The 16,677-nt window shown below is 30.5% G+C and overlaps 3 protein-coding genes and 1 long non-coding RNA gene across 7 annotated transcripts; 1 reads left to right on the top strand and 3 right to left on the bottom strand.

Annotated features, from left to right (window-relative positions):
* Positions 1-102: 102 nt before the first annotated feature.
* LOC126923111 (cullin-1) lies at positions 103-6,725 on the bottom strand. 4 transcript variants are annotated; one of them, XM_050736228.1, is made up of 15 exons: positions 6,496-6,725; positions 6,265-6,369; positions 5,442-5,662; positions 5,170-5,332; positions 4,861-5,079; positions 4,535-4,789; positions 4,169-4,462; positions 3,842-4,105; positions 3,579-3,758; positions 3,251-3,400; positions 3,066-3,184; positions 2,855-2,975; positions 2,684-2,787; positions 2,394-2,613; positions 103-2,196 (listed from the first exon to the last, which is right to left on the bottom strand). In XM_050736228.1, exons 3-15 carry the CDS (start codon positions 5,603-5,605, stop codon positions 2,116-2,118), a joined length of 2,334 nt encoding a protein of 777 aa, XP_050592185.1. In that variant the 5' UTR covers positions 5,606-5,662; positions 6,265-6,369; positions 6,496-6,725; the 3' UTR covers positions 103-2,115. The 4 variants fall into 4 exon arrangements, with proteins under 4 accessions (XP_050592185.1, XP_050592186.1, XP_050592187.1 ...); XM_050736229.1 differs by having other exon boundaries at positions 6,265-6,356; XM_050736230.1 differs by having other exon boundaries at positions 6,265-6,348.
* An 863-nt stretch (positions 6,726-7,588) lies between these two features.
* Positions 7,589-8,315, bottom strand: LOC126923160 (mitochondrial import receptor subunit TOM7 homolog). Its single transcript, XM_050736332.1, has 3 exons — positions 8,097-8,315; positions 7,889-7,937; positions 7,589-7,797 (listed from the first exon to the last, which is right to left on the bottom strand). Exons 1-3 carry the CDS (start codon positions 8,194-8,196, stop codon positions 7,782-7,784), a joined length of 165 nt encoding a protein of 54 aa, XP_050592289.1. The 5' UTR covers positions 8,197-8,315; the 3' UTR covers positions 7,589-7,781.
* Positions 8,316-10,082: 1,767 nt separating this feature from the next.
* Positions 10,083-14,047, top strand: LOC126923164 (uncharacterized). Its single transcript, XR_007713064.1, has 3 exons — positions 10,083-10,251; positions 10,543-10,672; positions 11,285-14,047. It is a non-coding gene; the product is annotated as an uncharacterized LOC126923164 (long non-coding RNA).
* Positions 14,048-14,155: 108 nt separating this feature from the next.
* On the bottom strand, positions 14,156-16,623 carry LOC126923115 (pre-mRNA-splicing factor SLU7). Its single transcript, XM_050736235.1, has 5 exons — positions 16,205-16,623; positions 15,835-16,106; positions 15,396-15,719; positions 15,012-15,309; positions 14,156-14,933 (listed from the first exon to the last, which is right to left on the bottom strand). The coding sequence occupies exons 1-5, from the start codon at positions 16,430-16,432 to the stop codon at positions 14,334-14,336; spliced, it is 1,722 nt and encodes a 573-aa protein (XP_050592192.1). The 5' UTR covers positions 16,433-16,623; the 3' UTR covers positions 14,156-14,333.
* Positions 16,624-16,677: the final 54 nt, after the last annotated feature.

Genomic DNA, 16,677 nt, shown 5'->3' with positions numbered 1-16,677 from the left:
AACTTACTCAATTTATTTACACTTAAGTCCTATTTTGTGCATAAAAAATTTGATTAAGAATGATAAATTTCGGTTAGTACGTATAAAAATTCACAAAATTAATTGAATTCATCTCAAAGTTTAATCTTCAAACGTCTCAGAAAACACTGACTATTTTTTTATCAAATGAATTTTACAGATTTTTATTTTATATCCTCGCTTAAACAATATATGTACTATCGTATATTTTCTACGCTTATAAAAGCAGCTCGACATATTCTAAATACTATCACTTGAAATTAGTTAAATAATGTCAAGTGTCACAAAAAAGTGAACGAAGATGATATATGTTTGTATTTTCCGTTTAACCATTTCTGCGCAATCTAACTTGAATAATGTTGTTTTAGTGTTTTTACTATTTAAATCTCTAATATGTTCTGTTTAATAAAATATATTAAATTAATTGTTTTCTTTCTCTCTTTCTCGTTCTCTCTCGCACTCGCACTTAATACGAAGATGCTATTCTCAAATGCTTAGAACTCTTTCGCCCATTTTTGATGCCCCTCTCCTTTTTATAATTACGATAACGTTCCGTTTAAAATTCTTATTTTATAACCCTTTTACACATTGCGTTTTACAACTCAGCCTCACATATATGTATACATCGAAATTTGCTATCCTTATTAAAATTAAAAGCACTGATACATTAACAATTTTCATATTTAAATCACTGCTTGAGTTTATATTTAAAATTATACTACACCACAGATTTCCGCATTATTTCATATTGCACTTTAAATATTCAATTTATTTTAGTCTCTAGAAAGTTTCATGTTTAATAAAATATTTAAATAATTGGTATCATAAGGTTGATATATCTATCACCGATCGGAGAAAAACAAATCATAAATTAAAGTACATTCCTTAGTTTTGAAAGTTTTTATATGAAATACCACTTTTCCCATTAATTTTTACTATAAATCAACTTCGAAATAATCATATGAATTTTCAAACTTTATAAGTCATAATAAAAATTTATGTAACCATGAGTATATTATTCCTGAAAACATAGATTGACTTTTATATTATTAGGGTAAACTTTTTTATTCACTGGTATAAAATTTTTTCCGTTATACACGTAATTATTAATTAAACTTCTCGACTGTTGCATTAAAATGCATTACTATCTATGTGTTTAAATTCATGTGTTTCATATTATGTTATAATACAAATAATTAATGAAGTTACATTTCTTTCCTACTCTGTAAGCTCGTAGAAATTATATACGAACAATGCACTTTGTATTATTCGAAGGAAAACGGAAAAGGAGAAAAAAAAAATAATAAAAGGAAATGGTGCATGCCCAGCCTTTCATCCTCGTTTGTTAATATGTGTCTTATAATATATGTTAAATTTGTTTGAAACATTATTTTACTTACAGAGTGTTTTATTTATTTCACTCTTATCACGCTTAATACTAAATTTTCTCGCTCTTTTTTTCTTTTTTCTTCTATTTATTTTTACGAGTTTATAATTTCGAAAACATATTTTTTTTTTATTGTTCTTTGCAAGGTTATGAATGTAAAAGTTAGATTCGTGCATTTTTCGTTTCACAACACGATATCGTATCAAAAATCAGTAACACTTGAATTTACGTCAAAGGCGGCGTAGACAGTAATACATCTAGCAGCTTGACTATGAAATGATTTTATTAACGTATTATAAAAACCAGACTCTAAATGCGACCAGAGGGACAACATGGTACAAGGGCATCCATGTACAAGGAGAATGTATGAGATTCAAATTCGAGACTTAAATAAATATTGTGACAATATCTAGCAATGACATTGGACAGTCATCTTTCGTTCGTGTGTATGGTTGCTGCTGTATCGTTGTCGTAGATCAACTTGATCATGCCAGGTAGCTATAAGTGTCCTTTTGATATTATAAAAACCAGACTCTAAATGCGACCAGAGGGACAACATGGTATAAGGGCATCCATGTACAAGGAGAATGTATGAGATTCAAATTCAAAACTTAAATAAATATTGTGACAATATCTAGCAATGACATTGGACAGTCATCTTTCGTTCGCGTGTATGGTTGCTGCTGTATCGTTGTCGTAGATCAACTTGATCATGCCAGGTAGCTATATGTGTCCTTTTGACCCTCTGTGCGCTCCAGATATTCTTTCTCAATTAAAATATCTATACATTTCTGAAAGAGCAGAATCATCTTATATTAAGGTTACATCTTTTTCATTTCAATTTATTTTCTCAAATATTTCTATTCATCGATATCATGTTATGAAAAATCAATATAAGAAAAAATACACGTTTACACATGTTAAAAAATTATTCGCATATATTTCTATATGTGAAAATATCTTAAAAAACAATGTCGTTTATACGTACCTTAATAACGTGTACTCTTGGTTTGAACCTAGAGCTTAATTGATTCAATACTTCAGCTACCAATTGTTGATGTTTGAGTACTTTCCTCATTTTCATAATCCTAACAATAGCTGCCTGAATTAAGAGTTTTCTATCTTCTTCTATATTTTTTTGTGTTGTTTCCTGTTCAATCTTTAATTCCGTTTTCATTGGTATATTGATATTAACCCGCAGCTTCTTGCTGTCATAAAAGAAATATATTAATATAATTTCTGATAAGGTAAATATCACAGACTATTAAATAGAGTTACTTTTTATATCCTGTGAAAAGCTCAACTGTTGACAGTGGTGTCAATTCAGCTTCGTCATCAGTAGCTGCCGTTAATAGTTTAGCTTTCAAGAGTATTTGAATAACCTGTAACAATGAATATATTATCTAGGCTCTATTTTATATGTTAATTCTTTCCATCTTGTTATATTACCTGAAGCAAAAAATCCATTTTTATCTGTGTAGCATCATGTAATTGTTGTATCGTCCATACAGTAGAACCATTATATTGTAAGAGAACAGCCATTTGAAACGTGGATGCTTGCAACGTGTATCTGCAATAAAAGAATGAAACCTCATTTGCAATTGACACAAAATATTTATTATAATTTTAACTTAAATTTTATTGTTAAATATTTTATGACCTGTTTTTGAAACAATTTGTATGTAATTCTCCTTTAGACATATTGTACAACCAATTCAACTTTCTTCCACTATGCTGTGAACTATAGAAAGTGGTGAACCTATGTACAGATCTCTCTAGCTGTAATGCAAAGATAATATTTAAATGATACTATTATCATAAAATGAATTATTCAATCCCGTTTACCTCTGTTGGTAATGAAAATGTAAAGGATTGTTGAAAAGGCCAAGAACCAGAAGACAACACTTGTATATTGAAATCTATATCCAATGGTTCAGCAGAATTTGTCAAATGTCTTCTAAACTGCTCATTTAGATCTTTAGACACACCAATATCCTGTGAACAGACTGCTATAATTATAATGTTATATGATTTTGACAAATATTAGTAAACAATATAAAAATAATTGCCTACAAAAAAAAAAAAAAAAAAAAATAAAAAATCCGGAAAAACGCGTGAAATACAATACAAATTAAATAAAAAAAAAAAAGAATATCATAGCACAATACAGTACCTGAAACATTCGTTGCAATTTTGAAGTATATTCAAAACCACAAGCTTGTTTCAATTTAGAAATCATAGAAGCTTCTGCATCATCACTGGCAGACATATGTTGTACTAATCGTTTTGCCAGCATTTTACTATAGAATTTTTGAAACACATCTTTGTCTTCTATATATTTAAATACCACCATCTGCGATTGAAAAAAAAGGGGTGTAATATTTTTAGCAAGCAAAAATGTAGTGTTTGTATTTTATTCATTTCATTTTTACTCACAACTTGGTTCAGTGTATCTTCAAGTTCAGCTTCTTCAGGATTTTTGCTACTCTTTTTTAACAACAAGTCACAATATTTTGCTAATAATTCTGGTGATTTGCTGCTGCTATTTGCTGCCCTAGTTACTGAATTACTGTTAATGAATCTTCCGCAAGCCTTATCAAGAGCTGCCACAAAACCACTGTCATTATTAAATGCAACAAGTACTAAAGCATTGTATTTTTTATGAACCTCCAAAATAGTGTTTACATAAACCTTTGGATCCTACAAAAAAATATTTTTACACAAAATTAAGTTGCAGTTATTTTAAATTATTAATGAACGTACATTAACTGCAGAATCACCACATTTATCGATAGCTCCAAGTCCTTGATTAGCTATATGACCTTCTAAAAGATTCCGCAATTCTCCAAGACCATTTGGAATTCGTGCCACTAACTGATACATCCGACCTAAGTCTGTGTTTTTGTCAGCATCCAAGAGATTTTGAAATTCAGAATGAAAAATGTCCAAATGTTTTTCAATTAACACTCTTTCACACGTTTTTGCTAATATTTCGTGCGTTGTTTGATGCAAATATACCTGAACTCGCTTTTGTTCTTCCAATAACCTTTGCTCTGCCTATAATAAAATAATATTTGTAAACAGTATTCTTAGAAGATATAATAATATAAAAAAAGGTGATTTCAAAACCTTTTTCATATATTCTGTAACTGGATTTTGTCGAAGGAACTCTGAACTTTCTCGAGTATAAAACCTTTCTGTATCTTCAAGGAAGACATTTTCAAAAGAATCTTTGTAAACAGTAAGATTCTGTCCTTTAGCACCAGGATCATCCTCGTTCAAACCTAATTCTACGTAACAATTGATTACACCACTGACTAAACGTGTATTTATTGTTTCCCCATTGCGTTCCCGCTCAATTAATTTAAGTACTGCATTAGTAACCTGCGATGTATTATAATATAGAATTTACTTTTTAGTCTATTTTCCATACATTTACTTATTAAAAGACTTACTTGTCTATTTAAATGCTTGAATAAGTTATCTCGCCATGTAACCAAAGCTGATTGATAAACTTCATAAATTCCTTTACGACCCTCCTCACATTCTCTACGTACCCAATGTCGATTTAGATATGAGCATACACCATTCAGTACTTTACTACTAAACTGATATTCTTCCCATTGTCTTGTATAGAACTGCAATACATCTTCATCCATCAAGTCGATTCCATGCTATGTAAAAAATATGAAATTAAAATATTGAATATTCTAGTCCTGGATTAATTAATTATGATAATCAGTGATAAAAAAAAAAAAAATCACCTTCAATAAACTTATAAGGTAATTTCTAAGAAAGTCACGTAAACGTTTATATAACTCCAAACCAACTAACTGTGCACCTCCTTGAGAAATTTGTCCTTTCTTACTTTTGGTTGATGTTCTAGTTAATTGTTGATGAACACTTGTGCAATAATTATATACATGTCTGACAAGTTATGTAATAAGGAAATTAATAGACCATAGAGAATTATTTTGTTATTATAGTTGCATTTCTTTCTTTTTTTGTTGTTTAATATTTAAATTAAAAAGGATACGTGTACAACTCTATATATCTTGGTTTAGACATACATTGTCTGTTATAAACTTGTTCAATACCTTCACGTAGATCTCCCCAAATTTGATCTAAATCTATTTGTTTGAGGCCTGCTGGGCCTCCTTGATGACTCCCAGCCCCTCCTCCACCTCTATGCCCTGACATCCTATTTTTATACGCTTGTCGAGTCAGCGTCACTGTTACTACTGTCTACAATAATTTCTGTAGGAAAAATAGAAAAGAATCTGCTATGTAATTCAAATACATTGTATAGGAATTATATAGAAAATAGAAATATAATACAATAAAGCAAATATCAAAAAATGAACAGCAAAAATTTGACTTTTGTATACATAGATATATAATACATAGATGTATAATACTAATTTTATTAGAATAGTTTTTAGGATATAAATGATAATAATAATAATCATGATGATGATAATGATGATGATAAAATAACGATGATGATGATGATGATAATAATAATAATAATAATCATGATAATAATAACTATTATAACACAAAACAATATATTCAATAATTGAAATAAACTCTGGAACATACTATTGCATCTAATGATTTTCATTAGTGATTAATTATTCCAAAACTTCAATGTCACAATCATTTGCTTATATACATATTTAAAAGCTGTTGAAATCGTTTGTAAAACTATAAATATAAAACTATGTGAAACCTTTGTGCGCTTACGAGGGACGATTAAAGAAAAAGTGATAGTAAGTGCAATTGGATGAAGATATTCGTGGGGAGAAAAAAAATACATTTGAGCAAAAAAGGTTAGTCGGTAATCGGAAGATCCATACCGATGTAGTTACATCAGGATGCACATCGTTAGCAGTAGCTCGAATTTTTCGTCAGGAAACTTCAGAACATCGCAAATCTTCGTGCTACAACACTACCATCCGTCACTATTGAAGATCCATAAAAAGCAATTGACAGAAATAACACCATCGCAGCCCGTTGCCATAAGAGAATTACTTTTTTTCGTTGGTAGAACGGAGGGAAATATTGTGAGACAGAAAGCGCGCACTCACCTGTCGACGTTCACCACCGCATAACAGGCAGGGTTAGACAAGGGAGTTCTCGTGAAAACGTGGTGGCTATCTTTAACGATCACTGGTACTTCGTTCTACATACGCTTTAACGAGAAATTTATAACGCATCCGCTTGTTACTTTTGCGCTCTACACGATGACAAGCACAGTAAAACCGCGAACCTAAAATGTTGTATCTGTGTGCCCAAAACTGACTACAGTTCCAATCTGCTACTTTACTTCTGACAGGTTAGGTATCACTGTTACCAACAAAAGAGTACATATATCTTCGATTTTAAGATCTATTTCCTTCACAGTCAGAATATATTATTACTTTTTGCAGTATACTTTATCTAGATTTCTTACTTAGATACTTCCTATCTCGGAAACTTGCGTTTCAAAATTTTAAATTGAAAAGTGTTAAAATAAAGGTGCTTTCGATACCTATAACGAGCGATAGTAATTTTTATTTTAGAATGTGGATATATTGATTATGAAAATCAGTCTATAAAAATCTTAATTAATAATTGTTAATTATCTTTTCTATATCGTATAAGATTGTACGTATATTTATGTAATTACTAACGTTTATTATTTTAATAGTATATTAACTATAATTTCCATTAATATTGCTGCCTGTTTATATTTTTAAGTAGATAAAATATAAATAAATATATGCAGGTATAAAATAATAATGCGTAAGGACTTGATACATCGTTTATTTAATACATAGATTTGACAAAGTTAAATTTAAGTATTATATATAAAGCATCTGCTATTAATTCAGAAATGCTACAATCTTATCTTAAAAAGCTTTTAATCATTATTATGTGAACAAAGCATAGTAAGAAGTAATAGTTTAGCAAGAAATAAGTACAAAAGAACATTGAATTTAATACTGAGTCATTTAAAGATATAAAAATATTCTACATATATGTACATTGATAAGAATAAACTTTCATAATAGATAACAATATAACTATGGATATAATGAAAACCAATAGCAAAAGATATTTGATACTTCTCTCAATATATAGATATTTCTGATATTTTTACCTTTTTTATTTTTTATTATAATAAGTAAAACATTGTAATTCAAACTTTTACTAGAAAATTTTTATTTTGCTTAACTCAACATAAAGATGACATTCTCCTGTTAATAATTTTGATCATAATTATAGAAATAAATTTACATTGAATTTAATGGAAATAAAGAAATATAGTTGGTCAAGCTGTGGAAATATCTTCATGAAATATAAGACAAAGTAATGTCAAAGTAGCTATTTTTTATTGCCATAATAAGCTGAAATAAAAAATTATCCATGTTCAATTTCAGAATATCAATTTGAAACAAATATTACTTTGCACAAAGATAAATTTATGCAGAAACTTACTTTATAATTGATAATGGAGGCATGCCTGGGTCAGCACCTTTTCTAAATCCTAAAAGATAAATTAATCAATGAGTTACGCGTCGGCCATACGTTAGATTTATTAGCAAGATATACACATTCATTCGTATTATAAAATAACTGCATATATATACAATTTGAAATTAATAAATGAACAATCAGGTGGAAAACATGGAGAAAAAGAACTAACCTAAAAATAATATAGCAGGAATAAATCCCCAATGAAATATAGTTTTGCTGACATCTAAAACAATTGCAATTTTTTGCTTTGTACTCGGACTCATAGCCATTTTCGTATAATTATCACGTGTAAAACGTCTAGACTAATCTTGAATATTATGAAATGGGTATACACAACTGTTAGATTATTTCGAATGATCACGAATACTAGATGTACTTGAAAACGAACATATACCTAATATACCTACTTCTCTAAATGTACATGTGCTTTTTTGGTTTCTTTCCGTCGGCTTGTTGGATCTTTCCACTTTTCGTTCATGCGTTAAAAATCATTAAGTCATATTGCGCTATTGAGTCATTAATTGAAGACAGCCTTTAATCGTTTTATCGAAATTATTCGAAATAATGCATCTATATAATATCTTATAGTTTATGTCCATGTTTTGACAGATTCGTCCATTCTGTAGATTGTAGACTACGCGGATTTCGAACTACTTCAATCATTTTTTAACTTCCTCGATGGTAATTTCAAGTTTTTACATTTATTGTTGTATATTTTATTAGAAACTAGTACCAAGTAAAGACTGTAATTGTGTGATGATTGTTGTGTAGTTTTTTAATGCGTGAACATACAATTAAATAAACATTTTAAAATATACTTTATACATATTGTTTCAGAGCTCACCACATTATTGCATTTGGGGTTTATGTAAATCACAGCAATATTGTTGTGGTGACAATGTTTGCTGTGATGAAACTGACTTTAATTCTTTATTTTTAACGTATGTTTGATGATCTTATAATATAATACAATATTATACAATACAATATAATATAATATAATATAATATAATAAAAAATCATATTAACAGGATTATCATTTTTGGAACAGTTGTCGTTCTCACATTATGCTGTATTTGCTGTTATTGTACCTCTCGACGAGTTCATGCGTCTTTCTTAAAGAAATATTTCAAAATTACTTATACTTTAATGTCTAACCAACGAGAAAATGAAACAAATGCTGCAAGGAATCAAGAATCAATAGTGGAAGACTGTGTTGTACAAATAGAAAAGACAAAAACTATGCTTTAATAAACATTCTTTATATATATATATGTTCCATATGCCTTTTTTAACCCAATGTTCGCAGTTGACTGTAATTTTAAGAAATGGAATTTTGTTTATGTTAAAATTCTTTCATGTGTAACTAATAAATGTAATAAATGCGTAGCTGTATATGAATAAGGTCGTTTAGAAATAGACATCTTATATTTTTGAAAAAAAAAACATCCATAATGGTGTGAAATTTTATTTGTTTCAGCAGATAATAAGATTAAGCTTGTAAAATAATGGCTTTTTTCAAATCTAAGAAGCTACTTTTACTGTCCAAGAATTACAAACCAACTTCTACCTTGCAATCTGAAAATAACATATTTATGAAAATTAGAAAAGAATATCTTATTACTTGAAATTAAACATCATTTATTAAACTTTTATGCACAATTTACTTGTAAGTTAATGCTAGAATAAATTATGTATATATTAAATGTTATGTTACGTGTTAATTCATTCTATGATATTTTAATAAAGTTTATTTAGTAAAGTTAATTCATTTTGCAATTTTTAAATAAAGTTTATGAATGATATGTCTGATATGTCTGATCCGTTGCAGCCTCACGGTTATTTTGATTTTCTGTACGAACCGATTACGTGCGATAATAATTTTTAAATGAAACTCATCAATAGAATTACTATGTTATATTCTTGCAATTTAGAGAAATTAAAGAATCTCTCATTTAAAGAATTTATATTCATTAATCAGTTTTATTTAATCAAATTAAAGTATGAAACGCATATTAAATTACTAATTGCAGATATCCACATTTCAGATCCGTAAATTCTGTTCGCATTTTGGTTTAATGTATCATTTCTTTATTTGCAATTTATTCCTTTATTTGATATGATCGTTACTGAAAATATATTTATTATTTATCCTTCAGCACAGGTTTTTCAAGAATTTGACAATTCCTGTTCGTAAACGAGTATGAGTGACTTGTTATAGGGCCTCCCACTCCTCATTAACCGAAATTTGCTACGGCGCGGGGGAATCAGTTTAGTGTCGAAAATTGGAGCGATTAGACGTGTACGGTGTCACTCTGTGACAGGTGTCCATTTATTTCTCTACATACATAGTATTTTTATAATGATTCTTTCACTGTTCAAACTCATGCTAATGATAAATTCGTTCAATTATCATACGTTTTTACTTAATATAATCATTATAATCCATTATTTGATTATCTTCTTTTCTTCGACCATCTTTTCGTTTGTTACATTTGCCGGTAACTCGTATCATAGTTTTCTAAGACGCAATTCAATCTTGATCATTGTTTCATTTTTATATAATTTGTTCTTTTTATACATTTGTTCTAATGTTTTCGTCTTCTTTTGTGCAGATTATTGCTTGATCGCGAGATAACTTTCGAGGTATTAGAAGGACGCTACGAAATTCAAAAAGATGCCGCGAAATTCAAAAGGACACCCCCGTGGTCGATGATAAATTCGAGATCTTTTCATGGAAATTTGGTAATACTTTTGGTTGTCATTTCACTTTTTTCAAATAGTTTCTATTATATTCGAGAAAGAACACCACCATAGGCTGGTTTGAACATGTTCTGCACATCGTGTCTTTTTTTGCTGCGCAGCTTTATTTAACGGACAAGTCAACCATATTTTATGCTGGTATATTTAAAACTCTAATGGCGGACATTTAGTTTGGCGGGCAATTTTTACAAATCATTTTAATTATGAAATATTCATAAATATTTGACAATTTGTTCAAAAACTCTGATAAAATATTAACAAAGGAATATAGTTTTTGATATCCTTGATACGATATTTCTGTATCTTTTATAAATGTATAATAATTAATTTGCAGTTTTAAAAGAGCAGTACATATTTTCTTCGTAACATTGTATTTACTTCATTTAATTCTATTCCTTATATCTTACGTTAATTATTATTAATTAGAAAATAGTATTTGATCAAAAACTTAACAAGTGTAAACTTTCTATTTTTGAATTTAATTATTATTACAATTTTTTGCTTAATACGAATCAGTCTTTTATCGTCTTAAACTTTGAAAATAATTAATACTGTCATTAAGAAGAAATTACAATATTCTATCGTTTGTTACAGGTTACTTGCTGTCTTCACTTCTTCCATCGAAATCGGTGATTCCAATTTGATGGCAGCTTGGTAATTACTTTCCTTGAGTTACGACAATATTGACGACAACGTTCTTCGCATCTAATCGTGAGTCGCATGCATTTTTGTTCCTCTGGTCACTCAATCATGTCGTAGGATGAAAGGTCCGAATCGACACGAGTTGACTGGTTGTATCACGTAGAATCTTTGACGAGCATAGTGACCGCGGGTATTTATTATACTCGTGAGTAGTAACATCTTCTTGTCTGTGTTTTATTTATTAGTTCAGGATAGGTTTTCTTGCACATCGCGTTTTTAAATGTTGATGATAATGTATTAACATATGTTGACAATTAGCATACTTATATACGATTAAAAATTACAGAATATATTCACTAAAATTATTTACAAAATCAAATTATATTCAATGTGACTATTTATGAAGATCAAATGTTCGTACAAGAATGCGTATGAATATTGAAATAAACAAGGAAATGGCTTCGTTTAAATATTTTCTAATGGAGAAGTTTGGTACCCTCAGACTTTGTTAATATGGAAATTCAACTATGATTAAAGTTATTATAATGCTGATAAAGATTATAAATCATATTTATTTTAATCTTTTACTTTATAACGATATGGAGCAGTTTTATTATTTGAGCATACACAGTATAATTCCAGTAAAATTCGGAATATGGAATATGAAAGTATATGTTAAAGCCTAACTTTGTCCGCCCGTTAAGATACATATTATAAAATTTCACGTGCAAGAAGACACTTCGCGACAGGCAGATTTCAGAATCAAAATAAGTTTTGAACGTTCCTTTGTGTTTTCAAAGATGTATTTTGATAAAGATATCGCCTGAGGATATTTCGATTAATAGAGTTCATCTAGAGTCCATTGTTATTCATTGGTATAAATATTACTTTCATTGAATCTTAATTTATGTTTGATAAGTATGTATATTCTTCGTTAATTTCCTTCATTTCAGTTTAACAATTTAATGGTTCATTGAAATAACCAAGTAAAATAAAGTATAGAATTATTAAAATTTGAAACGAAATTAGACTGCAAAATCAAATTAGCCCGTTCGATACAAAATATAATAGATAGACTAATCATATTTTTAGCATAGGATTTTCAGGTTTAACTCCTACCATGTTCATTGCCAGAGTCTCACTCACGTGCCCAGGTGCTTCTTGGATGGGAAGAAGGCAATGGGCATGATGATTAGTCTATAAGCCTAACAATGTTTCCAGCGACTGACATTGCGTTAGCGTATCGTGCACGACGTATTTTCCACTGTGTGTGTATGTGGTTAGGCTGTGGAATTGCGTCGTTTTTGCTTTTTATTATAATCTTGAAATACTTATGAAGTTCAGAAATATGAATCCAATTACCATTGAAAATATTCATTGTTGATAAATATGTATAGTGAATTATAAATAGTAATATTATTAATCTCAGTATAAACTACAAAAAAAATTAATAATTGATTAGAGTTGGACGATTTCTTCTAGTAAAATTATTTCTTCAGATGATATACATATACATGATTATATACGATTATGATTATTTAATTAAAATTGAGATTTAAATATATTTGGATAATTAAAGTTGAAATATAGAGAATATTTGTACGCAATGGTCGCTAGCCATCGTCGGTCGATTTCAGGAAAATGGTACGTACCTTAGGGTGTGAAAGTTGTATGGCAAACTCGGGTGTCGGAGGCGTCCCGGGACGTCTCTCTAGTGTAGGCTCTTGCGCCCGGGTTATGTGTGAGAACCGTGGAGTGAGTGTGTTGGTGTGTTGTCTGTTTTGCTATTTTTTAAATATAGGGCTAGGTAGGATAGGTAGTATACTTTCTGGGATGAGTGTTAATTATAAGTAGGTAGGGCCGGGCAGGTTGGCACAGTCTCTGGTCGGGTAGGCGCGATTTCGCGTGTCCAACCTGTTTCAGGAAATTTGATTTGAAAAATCGACGGCGAAGCTGGGAACAAGAGGTGGAGCATGCCACTCAGCTTAGGCTTCGCCTATCGGTTTTTCGAATTTCGCGAGTAGGAAGTAGATTTCGAAACGAACGTTTATATATCGCTCGAGCACGCACATACGAACAGATAGCGATCACTATGATCGTTGGTCATCCATGTTCACTTGAATTAACTTGCGCGATTTGAATTTTTGGTTTACATTTGCGGGTTATTTTTTTGTTCTCCGATTAGAAAGACCCGAGCTAGATTTAAGTTTCAGCGGGCATTGCGCCCGAAGAAAGAAAAGGCTATGAGCCGAAGAGGCCCGGCAAATTTGTCATAGAAGAGGGCAACTATTAATGGCTTTCCATCCTCTGAATTTCGGATCATCCAAAGCATGGAAAGTCATTCTCGTTACTATTTTGTCACTATGCTCGCTTGTAGTATTTGTAGTAGTAGTAGTAGTAGTATTTCTTTTTTTTTTTTCTTTGGTCGGTGTACATGTCGGCTCACCACTATATTGGGAAAATCACGATTTTTGTATTAGTATTGCAAAAGATTAATTTATGATTTGGATTAGTGTTGCGAGAGATTGATTACGGTTAAAATTAGCGTTGCGAATTATAACATCGCGATTGTTTTTAGCAATTTTGATTATGAATTGTCAGAATTTTTTAGAGAATGATACATTGATACATACTAGCTTTCGCATGGCTGCCCTGTTTGAGCACGGTAATACGTTTGCGAAGATAAAATTTGCTAAATTAACTAATAATTTAATAATCTAATCTGTTTAATCTAATAAAATAAATCTAATAAAATAAAAAAATAATTTAATAGAATAATAATTTATTATATTCTTGATGAACTTCGATTCGTAACAAGCGATATAGCAATTCTGTTCACGTTTTATTAAATACGTTAAATTGATACAAGATACGATATTCGCTTTTTAATCCCTTATATTATATTACACTTTTATATATATCTAATTTTCATTTTGGATCTATACATAATAAATTTTAGTACATCTAAAAAATTTACAAGAGTTTTATTAGATCCTGAAAGCTATTTATTAAGAAATTCCGCCATCGGATCGTCTTCACGTTGTCGCTTCATTTGAAATGCTTCGATCTCATCCATTGTTGGTTCTTTAACTTCATACATGCTATTGTAAGGGCGTTTTCTTTCGTTCATTTGTAGCAGCCTTTCCGCTTCCTTTTGTCTTTCTTCCTCTTTCTGCAATGCTTCTTTTAATTTATCTTGTTCTTGTAACCTAGCAGCTTTCTTTTTATTCTTTCGTTTTTCTTTCTGTTTTTGTTTCTTCTCCTTCCTTTTGGATGATTTCGATTTTATCGGTCTTAATACCTTTTCTTCTTCATCCGAGGATGTATCATTACTTTCAGATTTTTCATCGGATGAATTTATTATTTCCTCATTAGACTTTTCTTCCTCATTTACGGTTTTTTTGATTTCAATAACGGCTGCTTCGGCTGTCTTTTTACCTGCATTTCCTGTACAGTATGAATTTTTTATAAACGAATGACAGCACTTGTATCCCCATTTACCAGCATGCCAATAAGAGCCCCAAACGCAAGTATGATTATTTGGATATACATCTTCTTCGTACTTAGAGCGAATTATTTGTCTGTCTTGTCCTTTGATGATCTGTAAATAAATACAAATTATGAAAAATAATATAATTTCATTAACCTTCATAGTCTAATAATATATGAATATACGTACTTTTCCATATCTGGAATATTCGACATATTGTTCTGTTTGTGCTAGTAAAAGAGAAGGTGGAGGAGCATCGAGATGTTCTTTACCTCCATATTTATTAATTATACTTTCACGAGCTTTATCTTTCAATTCGTCGCGTTTTTTATCATATTCCTGTTTAAGTAATTCCAATTTAGTGGGTTCGGCGAGTAAATGAACGTCAACACCTCTTTCATGCGCTTCCCATGCAAACAATTGAGCATTTGAATGTCGTTGTGTATCTCCCGAGAAACGCGCAAAATTTTCACCTTTATAATCCACCCTGAAGCAGAATACAGCTATTTTAGTATCTTTGAAAGTAAGAGTAATTCAGAAGATAACGGAATGTATAAAATAATTTCTGCATACTCTCTGTCGGTGCCGGTATAAGGATTGTCACGCATGGATCTCGTTTTAGGATCGTAATATGCCGAATTTGGATCCAAGTTTCTTAGATACTTTGCTGTATCTTCTCTAATTCGTAGATTTCTAACGGTAATACGTTGTTTAGAATCTACTTTTGTTCCAGGCATATCAACCTCGTCAACATATTTGTCCTCATCTTTATCCGAATCCTGTTCGTCATTCTCTTCCGCGTTTAACTTTTCTGCACGCATTTGTCGTTTTGCTTCCTCGATCTTTTGATATTCTTCGATAATAGCTCTATGCTGTGAAGGATCGTAACCAGCCCACCTACATTAAATTAACATGTTCGAAATATTGTTTTATATTAATATTTATGTTTAAAATTTACTAAGTATTTCAGTATGTATTCAGTATGTATCGAGTAAAGTTCAAGATAAACGACCTGTCTCTTTTGCCATCATAGTCTGTAGATAATTCTGGTTGAGTAAACTCATCCGGCGCTATATTTGCATTTGTGAATTTTGCACCTATTTTACGTGGACGTTCCATACATTCCTTTTTCTTATGAGTTATTGCTCCACAATTTTCACAGGCTCCTTTACGATACTTTGTTGCTACTTTAGACGAATCTACACCACGCTTATACCATTCGTCTATACCGCTATACTGCTTTTGCTTTTCAGGCTGCGGTCTTTGATGTTTCAAAGTAGGCCCCTTTAAATATTATATATAAGTAAGTATTATATGTTTTAACGTTATGTGTACCGACTATAAAAAAGAGATATCAATTTCGTAAAAAAGTTAATGCATACCTGTGCGCCAAAATACCATGGCGTAGCACTAATGTATTGTGGAATGTGTGGATTAATATCTTTGCCTTCTTCATCTACCGCAGCTGGTGCTGTACCAGCTTTTCTCGCTTCTTCTAATTCCTTAGCCTTTCGCCAATCTTCTCGACTCTTTTTCTTGGGTTCGTCTTCGAAATTGCTTTTGTTCTTTATAATTTTTGACACAGGTACATTAGCTAGAGTATTAGCCATTTCGATAAAGATAACTAAGTTAGATCAATTTTAATTTCGTGAGATTATTTAATTTCGGTGTCTTGCTCGTAAACTGACAAATACCGAAACTAACCTATACATAATATAGAATCTAACGACAGACGTAAACAGTTATGATGTTGTGTTACGTGTTCTGAAATACCAATCGTGTAATGAATCAGAAGCCATAGACGGGCTAGTCTATGGTTACGCCCTCTACTATTTATGGTCGAACTACGAACGAG

This window comes from Bombus affinis, chromosome 13, assembly GCF_024516045.1.
Source record: "Bombus affinis isolate iyBomAffi1 chromosome 13, iyBomAffi1.2, whole genome shotgun sequence".
Classification (NCBI taxonomy): domain Eukaryota; kingdom Metazoa; phylum Arthropoda; class Insecta; order Hymenoptera; family Apidae; genus Bombus; species Bombus affinis.
Note: the sequence above shows the minus strand (reverse complement) of the source record. Positions and strands in the feature narration are given on the sequence as shown.

What these genes read in the sequence shown, in the direction of transcription:
- LOC126923111 (XM_050736228.1), bottom strand. Translation starts at nt 5,605, where the DNA reads ATGTCAGGGCATAGAGGTGGAGGAGGGGCTGGGAGTCATCAAGGAGGC. An exon ending in TCAAGCATTTAAATAGACAA is followed by an intron (nt 4,790 to 4,860) that starts GTAAGTCTTTTA and finishes AATACATCGCAG; the next exon opens with GTTACTAATGCAGTACTTAA. An exon ending in AAATGGATTTTTTGCTTCAG is followed by an intron (nt 2,788 to 2,854) that starts GTAATATAACAA and finishes TCATTGTTACAG; the next exon opens with GTTATTCAAATACTCTTGAA.
- LOC126923160 (XM_050736332.1), bottom strand. Translation starts at nt 8,196, where the DNA reads ATGGCTATGAGTCCGAGTACAAAGCAAAAAATTGCAATTGTTTTAGAT. An exon ending in TCCTGCTATATTATTTTTAG is followed by an intron (nt 7,938 to 8,096) that starts GTTAGTTCTTTT and finishes TTTATCTTTTAG; the next exon opens with GATTTAGAAAAGGTGCTGAC.
- LOC126923115 (XM_050736235.1), bottom strand. Translation starts at nt 16,432, where the DNA reads ATGGCTAATACTCTAGCTAATGTACCTGTGTCAAAAATTATAAAGAAC. An exon ending in CATGGTATTTTGGCGCACAG is followed by an intron (nt 16,107 to 16,204) that starts GTATGCATTAAC and finishes TAATATTTAAAG; the next exon opens with GGGCCTACTTTGAAACATCA. An exon ending in AATATTCCAGATATGGAAAA is followed by an intron (nt 14,934 to 15,011) that starts GTACGTATATTC and finishes ATTTATTTACAG; the next exon opens with ATCATCAAAGGACAAGACAG.